A 24,077-nucleotide genomic window follows, 5' to 3' on the forward strand; every position below is an offset into this window, starting at 1 on the left:
TAAAATCTAGTAGAGATTTGGTGCACATGACACTAATGGCAGTCTCTATAGTTCAAGCTCCACATCATTATGTCCATTCTGCGTATTTGCATGCTGAATCAAGATAAGAAGTGTTGGTTCTGAAGTACATTAATTGGTCAATGAATCCAAAGAGGATTTGCTGCTGTCAATGCCGTCATTTTGTGGCTGTAATAAACGTTATCTGGCTCAGCGAGTTTCTATAACTGCTAACTGTAGCTATAGAAGTAGGATTTGGTGCATTTGTTGCAGTTGACAGGTGTGTATTAACCCACATCGTGTGGTGTGCAGGTGAAGTTTAACTAAGCTGTGAAGGATGTTAACCTTCTGTTTAAGATCTAAATTTAGAGATACCCAGTTTAACACAGTAACGCATTACTGAGCAACATGTGTTGTGAGTGTGGTGATAAATACCTGTCCCACACCGGCCATCTGCAGACCTGGATAATCCCTGTTAGTAGATTAGAGTTAGAGAGAGGAGAGGAAAGAAAGCAGCACTATGTCAACACCTCTGAAGAAAAATCACATTTACTGTTGGACTGTAATCATTTCTGGATTCACATCGGCCGTGGGAGACTTTTTGGTTTGTGGTTTGGAGGTCTGAGGTTTTTATTGTGAAGGAATAAGAAGAAGTTGGACAGAGCTCCTAAAGGTTTTAACTGCGTTCATTCCAGGGTCACACGAAGGTTTTCTTTTTTTTTTTTACTGTGAAATGTTGGGATTGTTTGTTGTAAGAAATGGACATTTGCACATGTGGACATGAGGATCCGGAGATCTTACTTATAAACTTATAACTTATAAACGACTGAGCACATTTTGGACTTTGTTTTAGGGCATTTTTTTAAAATTATTATTTTTTATCAACCTTTTGTAATAATACAAATTTGCATAGTTGTTCTGAACCCAAATGTGCTATTTGTGAAGATATAGCATTTTAAGACTTTTATTGTGAAATGCTCAAGGCTCGTTTTGTGAATAACTGGAAAATATGTGCGTCCAATGACATTCATTTTTCTCTTCAACTAAAAAAGGCAAAAATTATTTTTAATGCTTATTTTGCAGAATCAAACTCTTTTATAAGGCAGGGCTAACTAAATTTGGAGGAATTAGGACCTTTTCTGGAATTATTGATCCTCTTTGGACATTTATTGTGAAGGACCTGGATGATACAAATCTCTTTATGAGTTTGAATAACAAGGGGTTGAAAACTGACTCCAAGAGAAGACTTACTGCGAAAAGATGATAATACTATTGTAGTTTAGTCGTGGTGAGTCACCTGTAATCTGTCAGCCCATCAAACTCCTAATCACAGCTCGAGAAACAATGATTTCATATGTGGAATGCCTGGGTGGGGAGGGGGCGGGGCCTGGTGTGACGTCGCATTGTTGGAATTCTGGTCCTGATGAAGAGCGAGATGAGCTTCTTCCACGCAAGATGATTTCCTTGCAACCAAAAACAGAGGGCAGCCTGCGCCGGCGCCTGCTCAGAGCTAAAATCTACCAGCACCATGATGCCATCTATGGGTTAAATGCAGGTGGCGTGGGACAGCTTGCATCAGCCTCAAGTGAAAAAAAGCCCCTCCCAGCTCACCTGCAGTATCAAGGAAACAGTCCCTGGTTCCGCCCGCAGCAACTCCCACCACGCTCCCATATCAACCCTTCTTTCACCCCAGAGGTTCGTGGGAAACTGTTCCTTACTCCAGAGGCCTGCGGTAAACCCCATCCACAGTCTCTGCCGCTTCAGCTGCAGCGCCCTAACTGCCCAGTTCTCACCCAGCGACGCAGAACTAGTTCCTGCCCCCCAACCCCAGAGCCCCGTCCCGGTTACACCATGCCTGTCCCCTTTCATCTTAGAACTACACCCCCATTCAAGGAGCCAGAGCCGCCACCACAATATCGCTACAGGCCCAGCAGGAAGTGCAAGACAAGCTTCTTGTGCTTTAGACGTCGCAAAGGGAGAATGTCTGGGAAGGAAGCAACCCAAACTACACCCCTTCTACACAAAGGTACTACCAAGAAATTTGGGTAATCAGAATACTGCTACTAGTACTTGGTATTACACTGCTAGAAAGATACTATCCAAGCTGGGAATCCTGAAATGGTGCTTTTGGTTTTGAGTTGTGCAACTGGACCATTTTGGTCCTCAAAGATTTCAGATGATAGTCAAATAGACACATGTATTAGGGTTTATGTGGTACTCAATCATATCAGGCAGCATAACACACTCCGAATTACCTCCTTCTTTGAGACCGTTAATTAACCAACCAGGTCTGGGTTATCCCAGTTTGGTCCAGGGTATCCTATAGCTTAGTTCAGTTTTGTTCCCACAGATCCCAGTCAGCCTGAATTGACTTTTAAAAGTCCCAAATACACTGTGACACTGTGGCAAATTGGAACACTTACTTTTTTGATATTATAAATGGTACCATTTGTTATCCTGGATGATCTATTCGAGGTTGCATAATCAAAGGTTTTGCTTTTATTCAGCCCAGAATAGTGCTAAATCGTGGGACTTGAATGGTTACTACCACTCTAGCTCTTTCTAGTTTGGTCCCAAATAATCTCAGTTTTCGTGATGTTCCTGATGTTTGACCTCCTGAATATTCTCAACTACTCTTATTTGACCATTTCCGTTCTGTGAGTTATGCTTGTCTGGCTCTCTATGATCTTCAATCTGGCACAAAATTCAAATTTTATTTGAGCCTAAATCTAGTTGAAATGTACTTTTGTTTGATCTCACCTGGAAGGACTGCATTTCTATGCATGTAAAATGTCCTATAAATTGTGTTAAGCCCTGAATGCTGCTAGCTAGCCTTGCTTAGCTCACTTCGGTCTCCAAGATTCCAGCTTGAGGTCCTGAATTATCCCATTTATTATGGTCTGGCTTTATTTGGCCCTGAAAAGCTCGGTTTGATATTCTAAATGGTCCTAGCTAAGTTTTGTAACAAATAATAGTAACTCACCTAGTTTGGCGTTATAAAGCCCTGGATGTTCTCACCTGTCGTGTTTTGGTTTGATATAGTCTTAAATTGGAGTATCCAAAAAGTTGATTCTGGTCATCTGGACGTAGCGTTTTGTGGGAGAAATGTTTCGTCACTCATACAAGTGACTTCTTCAGTCTCAGCTGACTGCAGGTTTCCCCAATCTTATAAACAGTACATTTGCATAATGACTGAAACCAGCCCACTGAAGGAACAATGGGCTGGGAGGTCAATTCCTTAATCATAATTATGCAAATTCTCATGACCATTGATCAACAACCACTGATCAATGGCCATGAGTACCATTCACAGAGAGTTGGGGAATGGCTGCAATCACAGCATTGTAAGATGGTGAAAGATGGACACTTAGGCCCCCTCCTCAATTCAGAGATGGTCTTTGATCATCTCTGGACCATTCAGTGGTCTTTGATCAGTGGGTTTTGGTCAGTGGTTGTTGATCAATGGTCATGAGAATTTGCATAATTATGATTAAGGAATTGACCTCCCAGCCCATTGTTCCTTTAGTGGGCTGGTTTCAGTCATTATGCAAATGTACTGTTTATAAGTTTGGGGAAACCTGCAGTCAGCTGAGACTGAAGAAGTCACTTGGATGAGGGACGAAACGTTTCTCCCACAAAACGCTACGTCCAGATGAACAGAATCAACTTTTTGGAGATTTACTTTCCTGGATGATTGAGCATGGATCAAGACGTGAAATTGGAGTAGTTACTTTGTTTTGGTTTATTTGGTTCTTTGATATTATGAATGTTTTTTAGCCACTAGTCTGGTCCCAAATTATCTAAGTTTGTCTGACATAACTCTTTGAGGTCCTGAATGTCTTCAGCTATTCTTGTTTATCCATTTCAATATAGAAAGATGGCTTTATCTGGCTCTCTTTGGTTCTAAATCTCGCACAAATTTTAATGTGTTTCTTCTCATCAGGGCAGACTAGGATCCACTTAAACTAAATTCAGTTTGCTCCTGGATGACTTGGGAAGAGATTTCTCACGGCAGATATTCATAATTAGTGGTATCAGTAAAATTAAAGTGTGATACAATAAAATCTTCCAGATTAGCTCGTCCCAGTTTGGTTCAGTCTTTGCCTCACAGTTTCTCCATTTTTAAATGAGAACATTAGAGCAGCAACTCAGTGCCTGCACGTCTCCTGTGGCAGAGTAAACACACACTTTCACACACACTGTGTGACTGTCTGATCAATAATGCATCACAGCACCAGTCAGCTATTATTCTCTGATAATATGCAGAAGAAAATCACACCAGCTCTCCATATTCTTGGTTAATTATCTCCCCTGTGTGCATAATCTTCTTCATGTGTACGTGTGTGTGTGTGTGTGCAAGGATTAGCTGCCGCTCCACGCATTGGCCTAAAAGCTAATTCCACGAATAACAGATAATGAACAGGCTTTTTAGCTGCAACAGCTGCTACCTGTTAGCTTCCTAACATCTACCTTCAGTATCCCGCCCTCATGTTGCCTTTGTGGTGACGTCTCAGCGTTTATAATGTTAAAACAAAGAAAACTGAGCATCAATCAGTCAGTGGTACGTGACTCTGTCCTCATCCTTCCTCTTTCCTGACTGGACAGCTGACAGAGTTCAGAGTTTAACAGATTCCGACTATATATAAGACTATGACATAATGATAGTGTGTCCTACTTACTGTCTAATTAATGAAACTAATTAAAACAGTGAGAAGGTGAAGACAGACAGACAGGCTGTCAGCCATGAAGACGGTAATTAGCTGCTCCACTGGCCCACATAGTCGGCACAGTTACAGACTGGAACTGTCCCAGTTGGTGATGATGAAGGTGACTGTCAACTCTATCAGCCATGGCCAGTGTTACCACAAATACTTAGGGTTGCACACGTTTTTACTGTGGAGTTCTGCTGTTGGAATATGTGCAGAATATAGTCTTGCTGAAAAGCAAGATTTTCCCTAAAAAAAAAGAAAAAAGAAAAAAACAATTCCACAAAATTTGACAAAATGCCAACATTTTGTCACGAAAACTATGAAACTGACATTAGCCAGTGTCTAGGCCATAAGGAATGACAGTTAAAGAATGATGTTCTTGTTGAAATAAGCAATGCTTTACCTGAAAAAGACACCATCTTCATGGCAATATATGGTATGTAGCCCAAAACCTGTGGATATTTATTAAGGATTAATAAAACCTTCAGGAGTGTACAAGTTACCCCTGCTATGTCCACTAAACACATCTACTAAGACAAGTAGGCATTTTTAACAATATGTTACAAATTTTAAAAAACAAGTCTCCATGATGTCATGGTTCTCAGTCAGAAAAGTGTGGTGGGGCGATTCAAGGCTGGGAATGGCTTCTGCACTAAATGGTGGAGTTATTTTGGGGTCTGGTTCATAATCGAGGCCAGGAAGGAGTAATAGACTACAGATGGATTGATGCAGCAGTGATGCAGATGTTTTTACAGTCTATTGGGGTGACGAGAGAGCTGAGTATGAAAGCGAAGCTCTAGAGTTACTACATCTACCTTCCCATCCCCACCTATGGCTATGAACTGTGGTCAGTGACCAAAGGAATGGGATCACAGATATAAGCAAGGAAATTATTTCCTTCTCAGGCTGTATGGGCTTTCTGCTAGAAATAGGATGAGGAGCTTGGTCATCCCAGAGAGATTTAGTGTCTCTTGTAAAGCTAGCTCAGAATACCGTGCCGTCACTCCAGAAGACCTGGATGGCAGGCTGGTTAGAAGGAGATCTGGGCTTTTCTACATAGACTGTTGCCCCACATTCAGAAAAGCACCACAAGACGGATGGATGGATGGATGGATTGATGGATGGATGGATGGATGGATGGATGGATGGATGGATGGATGGATGGATTGATGGATGGATGGATGAATAAGAAAATTGTATTCTGCTGTATTTATATCATTCTTTTGAAAGGTTATTGTTAAAAATATATACAGATCTGACTGTAAAAACATGAAATATGCACCACCTGCATCTATTCAAATACTGGATGCGGTTATCTCTTTGTGCATTAGCACCTGTTATACCCTGAAGGTTTTTTGGTGTTTTTGTTTTTTGTTTTTTTTTTTGGCATTTTTCCTCATTTTATCCCTCAGATGCTGATGTCAAAGCTGATGTCCACACTTTGACAGCATGTCCTCACTCTCTTTGGACCTCACAAAGATAGAAACATGAGAACACAGAGAATAAAAGATGAACAGGGATACATCAGAGGCGCGGACACACTTTGAATTCTGTTTCTTCATCTCTCTTCATCTACAAAGCATCATGTTTCATGTGTCGTTGTGATAATGCGGTATTTGCGGGTAACCTTCATCACCTGGCGACACACATGAAGGACACACACGTGTACTGGCTTCCTGCCAACGGTGTGTGTGTGTGTGGAGAAAAGAAAAGAAGAAAGAGGGGGGAGCGAGTGACATAAAAAGAGAATAAGAGAGAGAGGAGTGGGAGGAGAGTAGCATTGCAGCGAGTCGAGCTGCATTACTGCTGCTGCTCGCCCGCTCTCTTTCTGTTTGCTGCAGCCTCAGGAGTGTGTGTGTCGGTGTGTGTGTCTAAACGAGTGTGTGGCGTCGTTATGGTTCTGATCGGAACGGCAATCAAATCTGTCCTCAGATATCTCAGTAAGACCAGAGGTGAGTGCCGCTGTATTGGCGAGGGATTGATTTACCTTTGAGCTGTACAGGTAGAGTGAGTTATAGCTCTCTAAAGATGACCTCATAGATACCACCCCCTGATTGGCTCTCAGGTGCATGTAAAAATCATGTCAAACGTAGTTTAGATCAGCAGTTTAATGGGCATTTGAAATGTGAGTTTATATTACCTGTAACTATAGTCTAAAACATTAGAGACCCTATTCAAGGTCTCCAGGACTGTCTTTAAATGCCTTGTAATAATCTTACTGACTTCAAGAACCCAATTTAGGGATCATTTAAAGACTTTTTTGGCATTTGTGTTCTCAAGGGGTCCTGGAATCTCCACAAGGACCCTTAGGATGTCTTCTCAAGGTTTTAACCCTTTAACCAGTAACCCCCAGAAACTCTTCAAGAACAATATAGGCTTATTTAAAGGCTTTTGTCAGGACTTGTGGACCCCTGGAATCTCCACAAGGACTCTCGGAAAAGTTATTCAGAGCTTTATAACCTCGTAGTGACCTCTAGAATGCCCTCAAGAACAATTTAAATCTCTTTACAGACCTGTGTTATTTCTCAATGACAATTGGAAAAAATAATTAAGCAACCATAGTATCTTCTTGATGATCAGTGTGGACATTTATTCTGTCCTCAACATACAAGAGCAGCTTGAATCACTGGAACATTTGCAATGACCCACTGAATCTGCCACAGATGTCTACTGCCTGGTCAAGGACCACTACCTACCAAGAACTTCTGGGACCCAATTAAGAACTACCAAGCTTCTTCAGGTTCATATCAAGGACCAGCAGAAGCACCTCAAGAATCAGGATGGTCTCTTTATCATTCTCCTTGGTGGTTCCTGTAATTCTCTTATGGCTTCATCAAGGGCCTCCTTCTAACATAAAGAACCTCCTCAAGAACCTGCCACAGCACTCCCTAAATCTTCTCAAACACCTGTGGTCCCTTCTTAAAAACTGTCACAACTTGTCAGACCTCCTTGAGGATTACTTGGACCCCGTAAAGACTGTTTAAGCCTTCCTAGAAGAATTCCATCTTCTTTTTCAGAGCCAGTGAAAACCCCGCAAGCCTTATATCGAATCTCTAATGTTTTAGAACTTCAAGCACCACTGATGCTTCTCGAAAACCCAAAATACCTTCTGACACTTCTGGAACTGTCTAAAGTATTTATCGGACCACTGCCAATCACTGAAGTGTATTTTCATATTTCAGCCTCTGCATGCTTGTTCTAAAGAACCCACCAAAACACACAAAATCTCAAGGACCATATTTACATCTTAAATAATCTTTCATATTTCTCAAGGACTTTGGCATTCCTTCAAGGATCTCAGGAGCTTCCTGCATCGCCATTTCAGTCCCCGTAATGTTTGTTTCCATTGTTTGGTTTAAACCTCTAAGGCTGTGTTCAGACGAAAAAATAAAATAACCTTTTCTTGATTAAAATGTAATGGTGTTTATTTACTTGTCTTTTGAATGACAACAAAAAATATGACAACAGAACATAAACAATCGGCCATCACTCATCAGTGATGACTTGGTTCATGCGGTTAAAGAGAGATGTGGTTGATTAATGGGAACAAATTATCTTTTCTCTCTTGTTTTTTGAATATTATTAGGATGAGATGAATGACTAAAACAAAACAAAAAATGCTGTCAGTGCAGAAAAACAAAATCATTCATAAGTTATTGTAAGAAATTCCTATTTTGTATTATAAGAGGTGTTTTTGGTCCTGACATACATTGCAGAATGCAGAAGGCTGAGACTCAAGCTCCACATCTGTCCATACATCTGTCCACTGAATACCACAGACAGTCAATCTGCAGCTCTTTCACAATAAAAGCCCTGTGATGTGGAGGTCACCTTGAATAGTGCTGAGTGCAGCAGCTCTCATCATCACTGCTCCTCTGAGTGTGAAAAGATTTGCTGAAACAAGATTAAAATCCAGAAAGTAGCCTCATTCTCCCTCTCTCTCTCTCTGTCTTTGTTTGTCCTGCAGGGGACGGGGACAGTAAGTGGTCTGTTCACTACACTACCCAGAAGCCTCAGCAGGGTCTGCGCTTCATCCCTGGCAAAAGGCGATCAGGCAGTGCTGATGACCTGCGAGGTGAGAGTGGTACTTTAGTGTTTCATCAGTTAACCTTACAAAAATGTGAGATTAACTGGATCTGTGGGGAAACACATTTAGAGTAATGCTAAGAGACTTGAGAAAGTCTCTAGATGAAAATAAGTAGCCACACTTTAAATCCTTCCCTGATTTCTGGTCCTGTCTCACTCTAATGGAACCATACTTTCCAAAAGGAACGCCATGTTATCTTCAATAAGACTTAAAAGTAGCTATTGAGACCATAAACCAATGAAAAAAAATGTTTACTGACATCAAGAATTACCAGCTCTGGTTACAGAGAGAGGGAGAGAACCTTCATTAACTCAAATATTTAGAGAGCCTGGATTAAATTAGGAAGAAGAAGTGAACAGACAGGGTGCAGCTTTGAACCTGAGTCCAGAACAGCAATCAGACTGTTTTGTGAACTGAGACGTTCACTTAAAGAAGTCTGTGTATAAACTCGATCAATAATACCTGAGTCCCATGAGGAGAAACTGCAATGCGGCTGCGGTAGAAATGACTGAAAACACTAAAACCACTGCTCCACATTGTAGAAGCATCTCTGAAGTGGCTCTGCAATCCAAGTTAATTATAAGTCCTTTCAAGCCGCACAGAGCAGATGAGGAGGGCAGGAAGTCGGACATATGAATGACATGGAGCATCTGGTCAGGCTAAATGACGTCTGCTTCCGAAAACATTCACAGCGTGAGTTAATGGATTGTATCTGTATCCATTCTTGGATGTAGACCCAGGTGGAAAAGATTTTTGATCAATAAGTAGATTATAAGTATTTAAACAAATTGAAAATATTTAAGTTAAATTTTTACAGTAAATTAATGAATAAATAATAAATGTGTTTTTCCCTATTTGTTGTCTTCCTTATGTCATATTATATATTGTGTAAAATAATTAAAAAAGAAAATTGAAAATTATTTTGGGTCAAGTTCAAGAAGTGTGTGAACCCCCAGAGCCTCAGAAGTCTGTTACACACAAACCTCGAGTCCTAAGTGTGTGTGTGTCCTGTAGGATTAGCATTGGCTGACAGATGCCAGCAGACAGTAACCTTATGACCTGACACACTCACAGAATTGCTGCTGAAAGAATACGTACTCTTCTCCACTCTTGATATTGTTCTTTATGGGCTGAAGGTGGAAAACTCACAGTCTTCCTCACTGCAGTGGCAGATCACTAACTGTTTATAACACTGTCATGTCGCTAAGGCTAACATTGTTTGGGTGTTTACACCAACAAGTCTGCCAGGAAAGACTGCAAAAGCAGCTGCCTGTTCAAAGAGATCCTCATCATTTGCTCTTTAAATGTTTATGTCTCTGAAATCTGCAGTATATTCTCAATCAGCCATCAGTCCTGATAAACAGCCTCCTGTCTGTTTTTATAGCTGCTGAGCAATAAAGGCCTTTTACACTGTGTTTGATTCCATAAATTTTCAATGAAGTACTTAAGCTTTATAAATGATCAGTTTCCTTCGCTTGAGGCCATAAATCCTGGTTCTTTGATGCTTATCAGAGAAGTAATTAAGCTTAGAGGTGACAGCAGCCTGTGAGCAGACTGCAGAGTGCTGCAGGGGTCTGCATGCAGCACGCTCTGCAGCTTCGCAGCAGCTGCAGTGCCACATGTCACTGTGAGAAAGCATAAATGACGAAGGCTGAGCTCTCCTGCTGATCTCAGCTGATCACTGCAGCAAAGCTCACACAGTCCACAATCATTCTCATGTACTCAACTCACTATTTTCTATCATCATGGTGTGTTTGTAGCATGTAATGGGCTGACTCAGCATGGCTGCAGCATCCCAAGTGGTTCTCAGCCCCACCCCCCCAGCCCCACCCTTCCTCCCTTCTCCAGCATCAACCAATCAGACGGAACCACACGACGAGGGTGGAGGGACAAAAGCAGGAAGATGGTGAGAAACATGTGAAGATGTTTATACAGATGTAGTGATATATATTAATGGGGCTGAAGACAATGACACCAGCGCTACCAGTTCGGTGTCTCTTACTCATGGCCCGGGAACTCAATTATATCAGCCCAGCATGCTCACCATTACATCTGAAAGAATAAAAGAATAATTGTTATTGGTAATTTTTCAAGCTATTTTTATTGCCACACTGTAAAATACAAGACAACGGCTTCTTAAAGGACAAGAATCCCTTTGTTTCCCCATATATTTAAAGGAGCCTGGAGTTTTATATATGTTCATTGTTTATTTTTCAATCCAGTTTCCTGATTTAAAACTACAGACATTTGGTTTGGTGTGTTCTGGATCTTTTTCTGTTTGTGCAATCAGTGCAGAATCTTTGTGTTTTATTTCCATCTGCTGGTCAAACTGAAGCACTGACACATCTTCTGCCATCTATTTGTTATACTCAATGATTAACCTTTCCTTTAATTGTTTTTCTCATCCCTTGATCCTTCCCTCATGTTCTCAACCCTCCTCAGAGGTCCAGAGTCTTGGACTTTTTCTCTAAGTCTTGCTTTTCAGTTTGTTTCAAGTTTTCAGTTTGGAGAAGAAAGGTAAACATGGAATAAACATGTCTGTAGTACATTAGATTAGATAAAATTAAAGTAGGGCAGCATCTCAGTTACACCCAAACAGGCTTTTTACCCTAACAGTCGACAAAGTCTTAATTTGACCCTTCCAGGCTAGATTAGACCCCAACGCTGCTGGACTAGATTTAACTGTATCAAAACTCAATTTGTAGACCAAACTGTTAATTTCTGCCTCTTTTCTTTGTCAGTCCACAACATCCTCAGAGGAAGATGAGATGTTCATCTTGAACAACAGGCGACCCCTGACACCACTGGTCCTGAATCCCGTCCATCTCACCTCCTGTTGGGATGATGATGAGCAAACATATGAGCCAAAAGTCGAAATGGATGTGGAACCGCACCCTCGACTTCCAACGCCGGAGGAGAGGATGAGGCAGCAGGCCGAAGCAGTCGCAGCAGATATTGTTCCTATTAATGTAACAGGTACAGCTGGACTCAGATCCAGATTCTGTTTGTAAGGACTCTGAACTTACTATTGAAACTCATCTAAAACTTTAAATTTATTTCTGCCATATTGTCTACACTGAATTTCTACTTGCATCTGGTTTCAAAAATAGACTGAGACATAAACTCGAGATTTACCTTTAAAGTTTTCTCAGGCTCAAATCAGTTTGGTCTTCATAGGGAGTTCTTCTAATTTAGAGCAGACCAGAAAGCTTTTGTCATCTTGATTCATGCCTTAAATCTTAAAATCTGGAGTCTGGATAGGACTCAGATTTGAAATATAAGTTAGAGTAATCTAATGAGACCCAAATCCAACTTGAAGTTCTTCTTAGGCTTGAGGCTTTACTTCAATTTAACTCACCCAAATCTTGGGACTTGGTAAATTACCTTTAGCCTTTTCAGAATTAACTCTGGACCAGGAGTTGAAATCGGAGGTACATTGCCTCCATTTTCATCTGGATTCTGCTCTCACAGAAACTTGATTAACTTTTGTTAAATAACTGTATAACTATCCACTATAGCTTTAGATCTTACTTGGAACTGAGATTTTTTCTTTCAACAGAAGCTTATCTTGAAGACCTTAAAGGGACATATGAGTTTATCAGGACTCTAAGTAACTAACGGGAAACATCAGAGTTAGGATATGATGTGAGGTTTAAGTAAACTACAGCAGGACTCATAGGCTAAACTTGGATTCGGAGTAGCGACTTGGTTTCTCATGTCTTGACTGTTACCTTTTTGTATGTGTTCACACTTAAGGTGAGAGTTTTGATCGCCAAGCCAGTTTTCGAAGAACACTTTCCAATGCTGACTCACTAAACCGACGACCCCGGAAATTGAGCCGACGCAAGACAGTTACTGGGATACCAGATAATGCCCTCCCGAAGTCACCATCTATCTCTGACGTTCTTCCTGGTCAGTTCTCCACTGTGGGTCGACCTGCATCTGAATGTACCTCTCCTCATCAGCAGAGGAACATGGAGGTGGAGGAAAAGGGAGATCTAAGAAAAGAGGAGCAGCTGTCAACAAGGAGAATCCGAGCCCCTAAAGGAGAGGGAATGTCCAGCCTCATGGCCTCCCTTACCTCTTCCCCACATATTGGTTGCCATTCCGGCTCCTGCTGCTCACCATCCTTGGAGAGCCACACCCTCCCCCGTCCAGCAACCAACTCCTCCCTGAACTCCGAGGCCAGCTGTAACAGTGTATCCTGCAGGACTCTCAGCACCTCCTCATCTTGCTACCAGGTAAATTAATCAGAAGTTATTATTACACTAATAAAGTCAAAGCATAAATTGAAGGAGTTTCCAGATGACTGGCATGCTAATGTCAGCCAACATAGGCCAGAGGGAAGACAGTTCAGAACTTGTGGGGCGACCGTGGCTCAGGGGGTTGGGAAGCGTATCTGTAACCGGAAGGTCGCCGGTTCGATCCCCGGGCTCTCTGTCCTGGTCGTTGTGTCCTTGGGCAAGACACTTTACCCTACCGCCTACTGGTGTTGGCCAGAGGGGCCGATGGCACGATATGGCAGCCTTGCTTCTGTCAGTCTGCCCCAGGGCAGCTGTGGCTACAACTGTAGCTGCTTCCACCAGTGTGTGAGAGTGAATGAATAGTGGCATTGAAAAGCGCTTTGGGTGCCTTGAAAAGCGCTATATAAATCCAATCCATTATTATTAGACTCCAAACATGTCCCCAATGAACAGAATGTCCTACAGATGCTGAGAGTATGTCATGGGCTCAGAGCCTTTCATTTGTTGACCTTTCTAAATTTTTAAGTTACTGTTGCTCACTGTCGGCTGGGTAGAAGAGAAATATCAAAGCAATAGAAGAGCATCAGATACTTTGGATTTTCACACTAAATTTACTATACTGGCTTTTTGAGGAAACCAAGTTATGCTAAATTAGAAATGCCTGGAGCACATTTTAAATCATTTTTCTCTTTTTTATTCCTGTTTTCTTTTCCAGTCACAGGATCTACAGGGATTCCCCAGTGATCTTCACCCTCTGCTGCCCTTTGATCCCACTGCCAGAGTAATGCCACAGTCTCCTTCCTCCTCCTTTAATTCCGTTCCCTCCTCACCTATTATATCATCTGTCCCTGCAACCTCTAGTTGTGCCCTACAATCAGAGTGGGCTTCCCCCAGTGATAAGCCCAATAATGAGGCCCTTTCTTCCCCCGGCTCTCTTCCTTCTTCCCCTATCACTGATTCAGAGACTCAGTTTCATTACCCAGCAGAGGATGACCTGACAACCACAAAGCAGGACACCCAGTGTTTCTCAGATGGTTGTTCCTTGACTGGAGAGAGATGGAGCTACAAAACCCTCTCTCCAACCTCCAGTGTCCACAGTGGAATTTCCCAGGAAATGAGATGTGTTTCTGATGAAGGTTGGAACTTCGATCCACTTCTCTCTTCTGGTCGGTCCTCCCCTTCTTGCACTGATAGCAGCTCCTTGCGTTCAGTGAAGATGTCCTCTCCCTCGCTAAACCGTGAGAAAAGGAAGTCAAGCACATCCTCCTGCTACTCTCGTTCTGTCACCCGCAGCATCTCCCTTCGCAAGTCCAAGCGTCCACCTCCTCCACCATTGCGTTCTGATTCATTGAGGCGACGGCCAGGTCGTAGCAAATCTTCGCGTTCTTCTTCTAGTCCCAAGGTGGAGCGCGGTCCCCGCCTGGAACGCACCATGCAGCACACACCTGCGTCATCTCCCCAGAACTTTCAGGATCCCTGGGTGCCCCGAAGTAGCACCAAAAGACGCCAAAGTGGGCTTAACTGTGGTACAGTTTCAACCTTTGAGCCTCTAAACCCAGACTGCCAGGCATCAACCTCTTCTGACTCTCCTCCTTCCAACCTCGAACCAACTCACCTCAGCCCTGGGTCTCCAGGTTCAGAGGAGGAAGGTCTGACTTTTACTCTCAATCACCAACCTCCAGCTTCCTCTTCTGTGCCTGGGCTTCAGCGACTTGCTTCGCCCTCCAGTGGGTACTCTAGTCAGTCTAACACTCCAACTCCTGGCACGCCAGTGTCTTCACCCCTCATCCCATCCTCCCCTCTCACAACAAGTCCTGGAGCTTTCTCCCTCCCCCCAACCTCACCTTTCTCCTCTTCCTGCTTTACCTCCTTCCCCCTCTCCCCTGTCGCATCCTCCCTGCCTAGGACAAGGTCTCGAGGTGAAGGCAGACCAAAGCCACCAGTGCCAGAGAGGAAGTCTTCACTTTTCTCATCCCTTTCATCCTCATTTTCTTCAACCTCTTCCCTCTCCTCCTGCACCTCCTCAGACTCCTCTGCCAAACATATTAATCTTCCTGCCCCACCACCTCGGCCTCCTCTTCTCGAGTCTTCTTTGCTTTCACTTTCCTGCTCTCCCATTCATGAAACTCTTCCTCCTCCCCCTCCTCCTCCACTGCAGTCCTGCTCACCTGCTCCTTGTTCTTTCACTAAACTTTCTCTTGTTCCTCTTCCTTCACCATCATCCCTTCCTCTGCCCCCTCCACCGCCTCCTCTCCCACCATTATCCCTTGCCAGGCCTTCTCCTCTACCTCCCTTCTCCCGGCCTCCTCCTCCCCCCTACTCCTACGCTGTCAGGCAGACTTCCCATCATGATCTGGTATTTACAGTGTCATCTTCCACCAACTTCCCTCCTCCCCCAACTTCTCCCCCTCCTCCCCCATGTTCAGAACTCCCAGACATGCCAATTGCTGACCTCCCTCCACCACCACCACCTCCCCCTCTCCCTCCTTTGTCTACTGTCCCCACACCTTTTGCCTCTGTCTTCTCCCGACCAAGCCCAGACGCGTTTCCACACAAATATGGCAAAGCACACCCCTGCCCTCTGGTAACTGCTCAAGCTCTGCAGGACGTCAAACTCCGCTCTATTAAGAACCAGGAAGTCCTGCCAGCCAATGGTACATCTACTGATGATGGCGCTTTGTTGTCTGTTGGTAACCATGGTAACCAGGATCTACCAATCAAAGAAGCTCAACATTACTTGGCTGACTTGACTAAAGGAAACCTTGTTTCCAACACCAGTGTTAACCTAGCGGAACAAGGATCAGAAAACGATATCTGTTATGTTGCAAACAATGACAATAATACAGCTAGTGCATCCTTGGATAATGCTAGCCTTCACAGCCCAGACAATGCTGAAATGAAACAACCTAAACATGAATCAGATGATGATTTCTTCAAACAAACAAAAACAGAGCTTTTGGCAGATGAATCAGATTTCAACAATCTTCAAAGCTCACAAAGCATTATTCATAACACTGCTAGCAAGAGAAGTCTTGGGCTTCAGCTGAGGAATGGTGGCACTCCTCAATGCAGACAGTCCAGTGAACAGAAAAAGAAAGATTCAGACATGTATGCTACACTAGCTAACAATGAAATCTCCAGTTCTGAGAGTCCATGGGTGAAAATGTCTTATGAAACTGACAATAACCATGTCAGCACAATAAGTCAACCTACGTCTTTCCAACGAAACATTATAGGAACAGTGCTAACAGATGCTAAGCTCAAAGAACTTGCAGAGATTCAAAGAGAATGCAGAAAAATGCTGTTAGAGAGCAAAGAGGAAGTCGAGCAAAATGACAAGAAAAAATCACAAATGCAGTCACTCTGTGCTGCTGATGGAGATTTGAAGAATGTTGATATTAAACACTGTAACAGGGACTTGAAGCCAAGTAGCCCAAGAAAGATCTGCTCTCCAGAGAAGCCAGTTCCACCAAAGAAGCCTGATCTTTGCATTCTGGGTCTCACAACATCCCCCAACGCCACACGAGAACTCAATGTGGTGAGGAGCAATGGACAAAGTACAGCATTTTCTCCAGGGTTCAACAGCCAGTCACAGTTTCCTGATGATTCTTTCTGCACACCTTTACACAAACATGTGATCCATAGTCCCCCTTCACCAAAGCACTTGGTGTCCACCAGTGATAACTCAGTGACACCTGTATACCCAATTAACACAACATCTGCCAATATCACCATGCACTCACCTGCCAGCTCCCCTCAACGGACAAAAACACCAATTTTGCACAAGAGACCAGATCTCTCACTGACCTCACCCAAAACAACCAAACCACTCTTTCCATCTAAAATTACAGGAGGGGCTTCCATGGGGACCTCTGGGACTGGAGGTGCTTCACAGAGTCTGTGCATCACAGCTAGCAGTAGCACCTTGAAAACCATAGGCACCGGGACCACAATGGCTCGAAACACTTTGAATGAAACCTTGGATACCTTAAAGACCAACTACTCCCTAGGAGCCATGGAAATGTATAGAACCTGCGCCTCCTCAAGGATCATGGGAATGGCTACCCGTAGCACATTAGGGAACTCAAAGGGCCAAGGAACTACTTCCACATGGACTGAGGGCACCCAAACTGAAGTAACACACCCCAGTTGTGGTGATATCAAAACAAAACTTTATCAAGATGATACATCATTTCAGAGGAGAATGATGAGGTCATCACTAGCTGAAGATGAAGAGGAAGATATTAAGGAAAGTTTGGAAGAGAGAAGGATTAACATGGCAAGGATGATGATGATGTCATCCACCACAAAGAAAAAAGACAAAGGAAGGAAAAAGAAGAAGAAAAGGCCAGGCAGGCAGCTGCTAATGATCTCAGCAAAAATGGAACCCTCCCCATCATCTTCATCATCCTCATCATCCTCATCATCCTCTTCATCCTCATCTGGAGATGAGAGAGATGTAAGAAAAGACAGGACAATCCAAATAAGCCAGAAGATGAAAGTTACTAAAGTTTGGGACCAAGACACAAGTGACTCTGAAAGCTCCTTCAGTTTGATTGGTCAGAGCAGGTACTCTCTCAGCAGCGTACTGTCCACTGACAGCCTGCGGGGTGAACTGTCACTACCAGATCTTCTCATACAAGAGCCAGGTGAAAAACAAGACGAGCCCGGAGCTCTGAGAGGAGGAGAAAAATCAAAGGAGGCTAGCAGTCCCCAGGATGGTAAGTTCTATCAAGACCACAGATCCTGCTTCTTAACCTATCCAATTCAGATTGTGGTGAGCCTATTATGCATTATAGCAGCTAATATTTATAGATCCCTGTTTATTGTTCACCAAATGCTCAAATATATAATTTATGGAGTCCTTGGTGAAACTAAGTAAGCATTTTCTGTATTAGCTGTCCCCAGTATCTGCCTTAGTAGTCATTCAGTAAATGTAGGCAGAGCTTTTGTTTGTGCAGGTGTGAAGCAAAGTGGGCCAAGTTTCCTGCCCAAACAAGCTGTGAGAGTAGACAAAAATATGCAGATAAGGTACAGCATGTGGTTCAGTCAGACTACAGCTCAATAGGAACTTACATACATAGGAACTTATATACCGCAGTATCATGTCTGTGAATGTCATCTTCGGAGCATACAGGTATCTTTAATAATTATTATTGGAAAATAAATAATAAATAAATAATTATTCTTGCTCTTGTATTCAGTCTGCCCCAGGGCAGCTGTGGCTACAACTGTAGCTTGCCTCCACCAGTGTGTGAATGTGAGAGTGAATGGATAATGGAATTGTACAGTGCTTTGAGGTTCTCGAAAAGCGCTATATAAATGCAATCCATTATTATTATTGTATTCTTCATCATTTCAATTTCAGTTCAACTGAACTGTTAAATGAACAATTGAAGTTCAGTTTTTTTTCACTGTCCTTTCCTTCCCAGCTGATGTGTTTGGCAGCATTTCAGCAGATCAGATGTTCATCTCTGGTTGTCCGCGAACCACAGAGGATCTATTCACCATCATTCACAGGTGGGAACACAAAATGTATACTATGCACTTGTTCTGTAAAATCCTTTAAACCACATCCTCACTTGTTGGTTTGAATTCTACCTCTTACTCTATGGAGCAGTGCTGTATGGGAAGGGACAGCATGAATGCCCTGGTAGTTGGGGTTTGTCTACAGGTAAAGCCTTTAATTAGTCACTAAGTGTGTAGTGTCATTATTATTCTCCTATTATACATAGAAACTAGTTCTTCCTTATTCCCTGTTGCCCCAAATAGGAATAAGTTGTAGCTGTCAAAGAATCCAGAGATTTAGTAGTAGTACGTATATAGTGTTTCTCTATTCTAACTGAGCACTCAAATCACTTTTATCCACAAGCCTCAGTGACCCATTCACAAACACATTCATTCAGTACTTTGTTCTATGCCTTCAAGCACACCCATTCACACTCAGATGGATGCATCAAAAGTTATTTGGCATTCAGTATCTTGCCCAAGGATACTTTGGCATGTAGACTGGAGGAGTCAGGGATCATTGGTATTCATGTATACACAATAATTACAGACCGAGAAAGTCAGTTTGGGAATGTAAGCCACTGACAGGAAAATACATCTTTCCTGCTGGGGAGGTAAGGAAACAAAGGTATGATAACATCAAGCAGTACGACACACAGTAGAGGGTACAAAACTATCTCCAGACATTGTCTGGTTCTCAAAGCCACAAGTAGGTTCAAACCTCCCGACAGATACCAAGATAATGTAGTCAAAAACATAATCACTGGTAAACTCGCAACCTGTTCTTCCTCAGACACTAAATGTAAGATATCTACTTCGTCTACTTGTTCTTTGATCCCCCAGCTAATTAGCTTCTCCTATACTTGAGAAACAAAAGTGCTTCAATCCAAGTTCCCTTCCATTCCTGTCATGTCATTGTTTATGTATATATTAAACATATTCTTAGGAACCTATGTCTTTGTTGTCTATTAGATTTTTTCAGATTTCTAGAAGTTGCCTCTTGATGTTAACTAGAAACTTTTAAAATAGAGCAACTCTCTTGTGGCCATGTAATTCAGTGCATGTAGCTTCTAAATATACAGTTACTATTGTTCACTGTTTTCTGTCACATTTCTGTCAGGTCCAAGAGGAAGATGCTTGGAAGAAGGGATCTAGAAGAAGACAAACATCGTGTCTCGAGCTCCTCCTCCTCCCCCTCCCCTCCGGTGACTCCCACTGACCAGCTAATGCGACCTGCAGCACTCAAGAGTCAAAGGTCAGCAAGAAGTGAGAGCTTTAAGGCTCTCCTGCTGAGGAAGGGCAGTCGACCTGATTCTTCATCTCGAATCTCAGCAGTTGAGCGACTTCGGAAAGTTGTTTCTCCCACTGCAGCAGCTGACCTTCATGGTGCACCACCACCTCACATATCCTCAGACCAAGTAAACTCCACAAGCTCCCTCCAAACTGGAGAAACACATGACATCACTGCCCACCTGACTCTTAATGTTCAGCAACCTCCCAGATCTCCATGTGCTCAGAGCTTCTCCATGATGTTGGAATGGAGGCAACAGGATCTGCCACATAATAACCTCTTCTTCTCATCTTCTTCCTCCTCTCCCTTCTTCTTCCTGTCATCCTCCTCCACGCGCCCTCGCTCCCTCACTCCTCCCTGCTCGGCTAGCCGCCGCTTTGCCGCCCGCTGCCGCCTTGTTGCAGCCCCCATGACTGCAATCTTTGAAGGGGAAGATGAGGAGGAAGATGAAGAGGATTTCAACGAGTCATCGGGAGCTGATGGAGAATCCAGTCTGACACTGGTTGAGACTGCTTGATGGACAAGAAAGCTTGCTGATGTAGCTGGGAGCAGATGGATGTTAGACACCACAGAAAAATTGGATGTGGTCATGAATGTGTGGCAAAGTCTCAGCTGACTCAGCTGAAACTCACCTGAAGCATTTAATTGAATGCACTAAAGCACACTTCCTAATTAACTACATCAGTCACCTTAAAAGGATGTGTACAATATTAATGGTTTCAAGAAAAGAAGCTTGTTGCGATGACATAAGAGTTTCACTCCAACAGTTTCTTCGCTTTTTATTTCCTTTTAAACCACACTAGTTATATGTTTTCCAACGTCAGTGACACTAAGTTTCTTTGACATTGATAAATTCACGTTCTTCTGTCTTCTGCACTTTATATTCGCCAAGTAACCCGTGTTTGTTCTACACATGAGAATTTTGTTTTCTTGAGATCACACTTTAAATATTCTGAAACAGTCAATTTCAGCAACTTCTAGAATATACACATCTGTGTTGAATTGGATATGCTCTGCCGGAGGTGATTCCTCATGTGGATCCAGGAATTGTGTAAAGGACTGACTTTTCACATCATATTCATATCACACACAAATCAAACTGAAATACATGGGAGCTACAATCTTGATGTTGTTAAGAAAATATCAACAACTAGATGAAGATCCATCTAGACCCACATCATGGACGTTGTGGAGGGGAGCCAGTATAATATTAAAAATTAGTTTACACAAAAAAAGTGATCCAAAAACAAATTAATTTATCACATTAAGAAAATGTTCCTGAATTTTGTATTTTGTACTCAAGAAATGTTTTTGTGGTTGCAGTTAATCATGAAGTTAAAAATCATGTAAATCAATTAGGTCAAAATATTGGGGAAAACAAAATCAATTAAGCATTGTTTTTTTTCTTCAATAGAAAAGTAATATCACAATGCTTTCAGCAAAATAAATGTTCGATACTGACGCTTAAATCAGCCGATTCAAACTATTTACTGGGGTTTATTATTATCACCTAAGTAACTGGGCTGGGCTAATGCGTCTCCAAATTTAAGCATTAGTGTAAATGTTGTAATGGCTTGTGTTTTGATGTTTGTTTCAGTATAATCGTTTAAAAGTCTGGTTTTCTACATTATGACCAGCTGCATTCACTGAGACTGTAACTAATAAGGAATAGAGATGGTCCTTTTCTGTAAATATCCCTAAATTCATTTTTCTCTCTTATCATGTTTTCTTGTTTGTATGACTTTTGCAGCTGAATCTTTGTTTCTATTTTGTTAGCATTTTCAGCCTCCAGCTTAATGAGTCATACAACACTTACATTCAGTTTTCACCCTCAAATCAGATTTGTTTATCTCATGGTAGGCATCTATGGAAGCTTGTTTCCATGACTGACAAAAACAAAATACAAACAAAATCTCAAAATTTTGGCTTAATTCCAAGTTCCAAAATTCCAAGTTCATTTTCTCAGAAGTTTGAGTTAGTCAGTGAAACTTTCAATCTTGAGATGATGACCTTAAATTTCGACTTATGGATTGAAAAAATCCTTGTTTTTTTCAGCAATGGATGCAAACTTCCATGGGTAGCAGCTAATACGACTGCAAACTATCAGAAGTAACTTTTTAGGGTGGAGACTTTGTATTTAGAAACATAATCTTATCTTCTCTCTGTGTGGACATAAGAGGTTGAGATTTACTATATTAACCATAAAATGAATGAATTTACTTGGGAAACTGAAATAAATGAGGAAAGCACTGTGAGAAAAGAAGTCTTAGGTTAAAGTGATGATCGGGATGAAATGGAGAACTGAATGTGTAGAAAAGCAGCAAAAAGGTAGAACTGAAAGAAATGGAAATGTATGTAAAAAGGTGAATGTAGAAATGGAAGCAATAAAGGACAAATTGATTTCTGAATCTGTGACTTGTTCTACCATTGTGTAAAGTGTTGTCAGCCCTGTTTTGTTTTTTTTGGGTTTTTTTTTTTGGGGGGGGGGGGGGGGGGGTTACCAAAGAAATTTCACACATTATGCCAAATAGCAAAACACTTAATTGTGTCTCTAATAAAACCTCTGTAACTTTGTGAGTATAGGAAAAGTGTCTGTTTTTCCCTTTCTATGATAGACATTTCTGTTTTTTTATGACTAAACCTAAAAACAAATCAAAAAACTGGACAGTCTGGGCCATGATAGCTTTTTCCGTAATTTTACACATGTATTTCATATTAAATCCAGAGAGCTGTGTGGACAGATTCCTATTTTTGTCACAGCAGCTTTTTTTTCACCATGAAGAAAAACAGACACTGACAGAAAGGAGGTTTCACTGGTCTCGCCCGCTTAAGATCAAAGTGGGCTGCATTGTAAGATAAGTTTGACACCCCTGGTTTAAGGTGATTTTTTTTATCACATCTAAAGGGGATTAAAAGATGATTAAGAGTCCTGAAGAAGTTTAAATACTTCTCAGGTGTGTTTAGAGCTTGGTGAACATGTCCAAATATCTCTCAAAGTGGTATCAAATGTAGCTTTTTTGTGTTATAAGTGATTTGTTAGTGGTCTTGCTCCAGATGCCTGTAATGGAGTTTGTTAGAATGTTTTAAAATTTCTTGAAGAAGTCTCAGGATTTATTAACGAAGTCAGTTGAAGATTTCTGAGGGATTCTTGAGGTGTTCCCGATGTTTTTGGATCTGTGATCCTTGTTTGAAAGTTACTTAAAGGAGTTTGGGAGGTTATTTAAGGAAAAGTGTCAACAGGTTCCAAGATGTAGGACACATCTCAGGTTTTAAATAAGGTTTCAAGAGCCAAGGAGTGGTTTTAAGGAGTTATGAAAGAAGTTTTAGGTCTCTGCTTAAACCAAAACATTTTCATCCTAGGGCATCGAATGCTCCAGTTCTGTCAGATGATGTTTGATTCTCGCCATCATTGCCGCTGGCTGTGGGCTGTGGGAATATTGGTTTCTGAGAGATAATGGCACACCTTTAAAAAATGACAAGTCACATGAAGATTGGAGGGTTGGAGGTGTGGTTTGTCAGTAGAGCATAGTTCCCGTCCTTATAGGACCTTTATGCTTGCTTTGCTTTTTTTGTTCCCACTTTCTTTTTTACTTTCACTTGCTGGTAAAGTTTGGGGCTTAAGCCTAAACCTTACCAGATGGTGAAAGGAAGGAAAAGATGGTGACTTGGGGTAGGGCATTACTTAACATATGAAATACGACCCTTATTTGCTGTTTTTTAAATTGACAGTGTGGAGTCATTCACAATCTTAGTTTTTTTATGACCTATGAGTTACAGACCCGTCTCATTATTACTACAACCCAGTGCGTCACTTGGGTTCCCTGCACTTAAATTTGAGATGCTGGAGGCTTTGACAAAAGGGCAAAATTTGATGCCCCAGATCAGGGGTGCTCAATACGTCGATCGCGATCGACCAGTCGATCGCAAAGGTAGTATTGGTAGATCGCATGGCATTAAAAAAATAGATGCCAGCCTATCATCCATCCCGTCACTTGATTGATACAGGGAAGCCAGTCAGATGACAGCAGATTTTTTCTGACGCTTAGGTCGCTGCGCATGCGCAAACAGCGGCGCGAAGTGTAGTAAAACTGACAAGCTAGTCAGCGAGTTAACTCCAATTTTTAGCTCTCGGTTTTTTCTCTTAAACCTGGCCGTCAGCAGCTACTGTCCGGACTATGCATCCCTGGCTGATTCAATTCAGTGCAAGTCATCAGAGTAAACTCAGGTAATGACAAAAAATT

The 24,077-nt window shown here is 42.1% G+C and overlaps 1 protein-coding gene across 3 annotated transcripts; it reads left to right on the forward strand.

Moving 5' to 3' along the window:
- The first annotated feature begins 461 nt into the window (after positions 1–461).
- nhsl1a (NHS-like 1a) lies at positions 462–22,244 on the forward strand. Of its 3 annotated transcripts, XM_004565598.3 has the most exons (10): positions 462–2,023; positions 8,674–8,781; positions 10,554–10,699; positions 11,236–11,310; positions 11,535–11,769; positions 12,550–13,034; positions 13,753–17,758; positions 18,470–18,557; positions 18,658–18,711; positions 19,666–19,753. In XM_004565598.3, the coding sequence occupies exons 1-9, from the start codon at positions 1,342–1,344 to the stop codon at positions 18,680–18,682; spliced, it is 5,850 nt and encodes a 1,949-aa protein (XP_004565655.2). In that variant the 5' UTR covers positions 462–1,341; the 3' UTR covers positions 18,683–18,711; positions 19,666–19,753. The 3 variants fall into 3 exon arrangements, with proteins under 3 accessions (XP_004565655.2, XP_004565653.2, XP_004565654.2); XM_004565596.3 differs by lacking the exon at positions 18,658–18,711 and having other exon boundaries at positions 463–2,023; positions 19,666–22,244; XM_004565597.3 differs by lacking the exons at positions 11,236–11,310; positions 18,658–18,711 and having other exon boundaries at positions 463–2,023; positions 19,666–22,244.
- Positions 22,245–24,077: the final 1,833 nt, after the last annotated feature.

This window comes from Maylandia zebra, linkage group LG23 (assembly GCF_041146795.1).
Source record: "Maylandia zebra isolate NMK-2024a linkage group LG23, Mzebra_GT3a, whole genome shotgun sequence".
Classification (NCBI taxonomy): domain Eukaryota; kingdom Metazoa; phylum Chordata; class Actinopteri; order Cichliformes; family Cichlidae; genus Maylandia; species Maylandia zebra.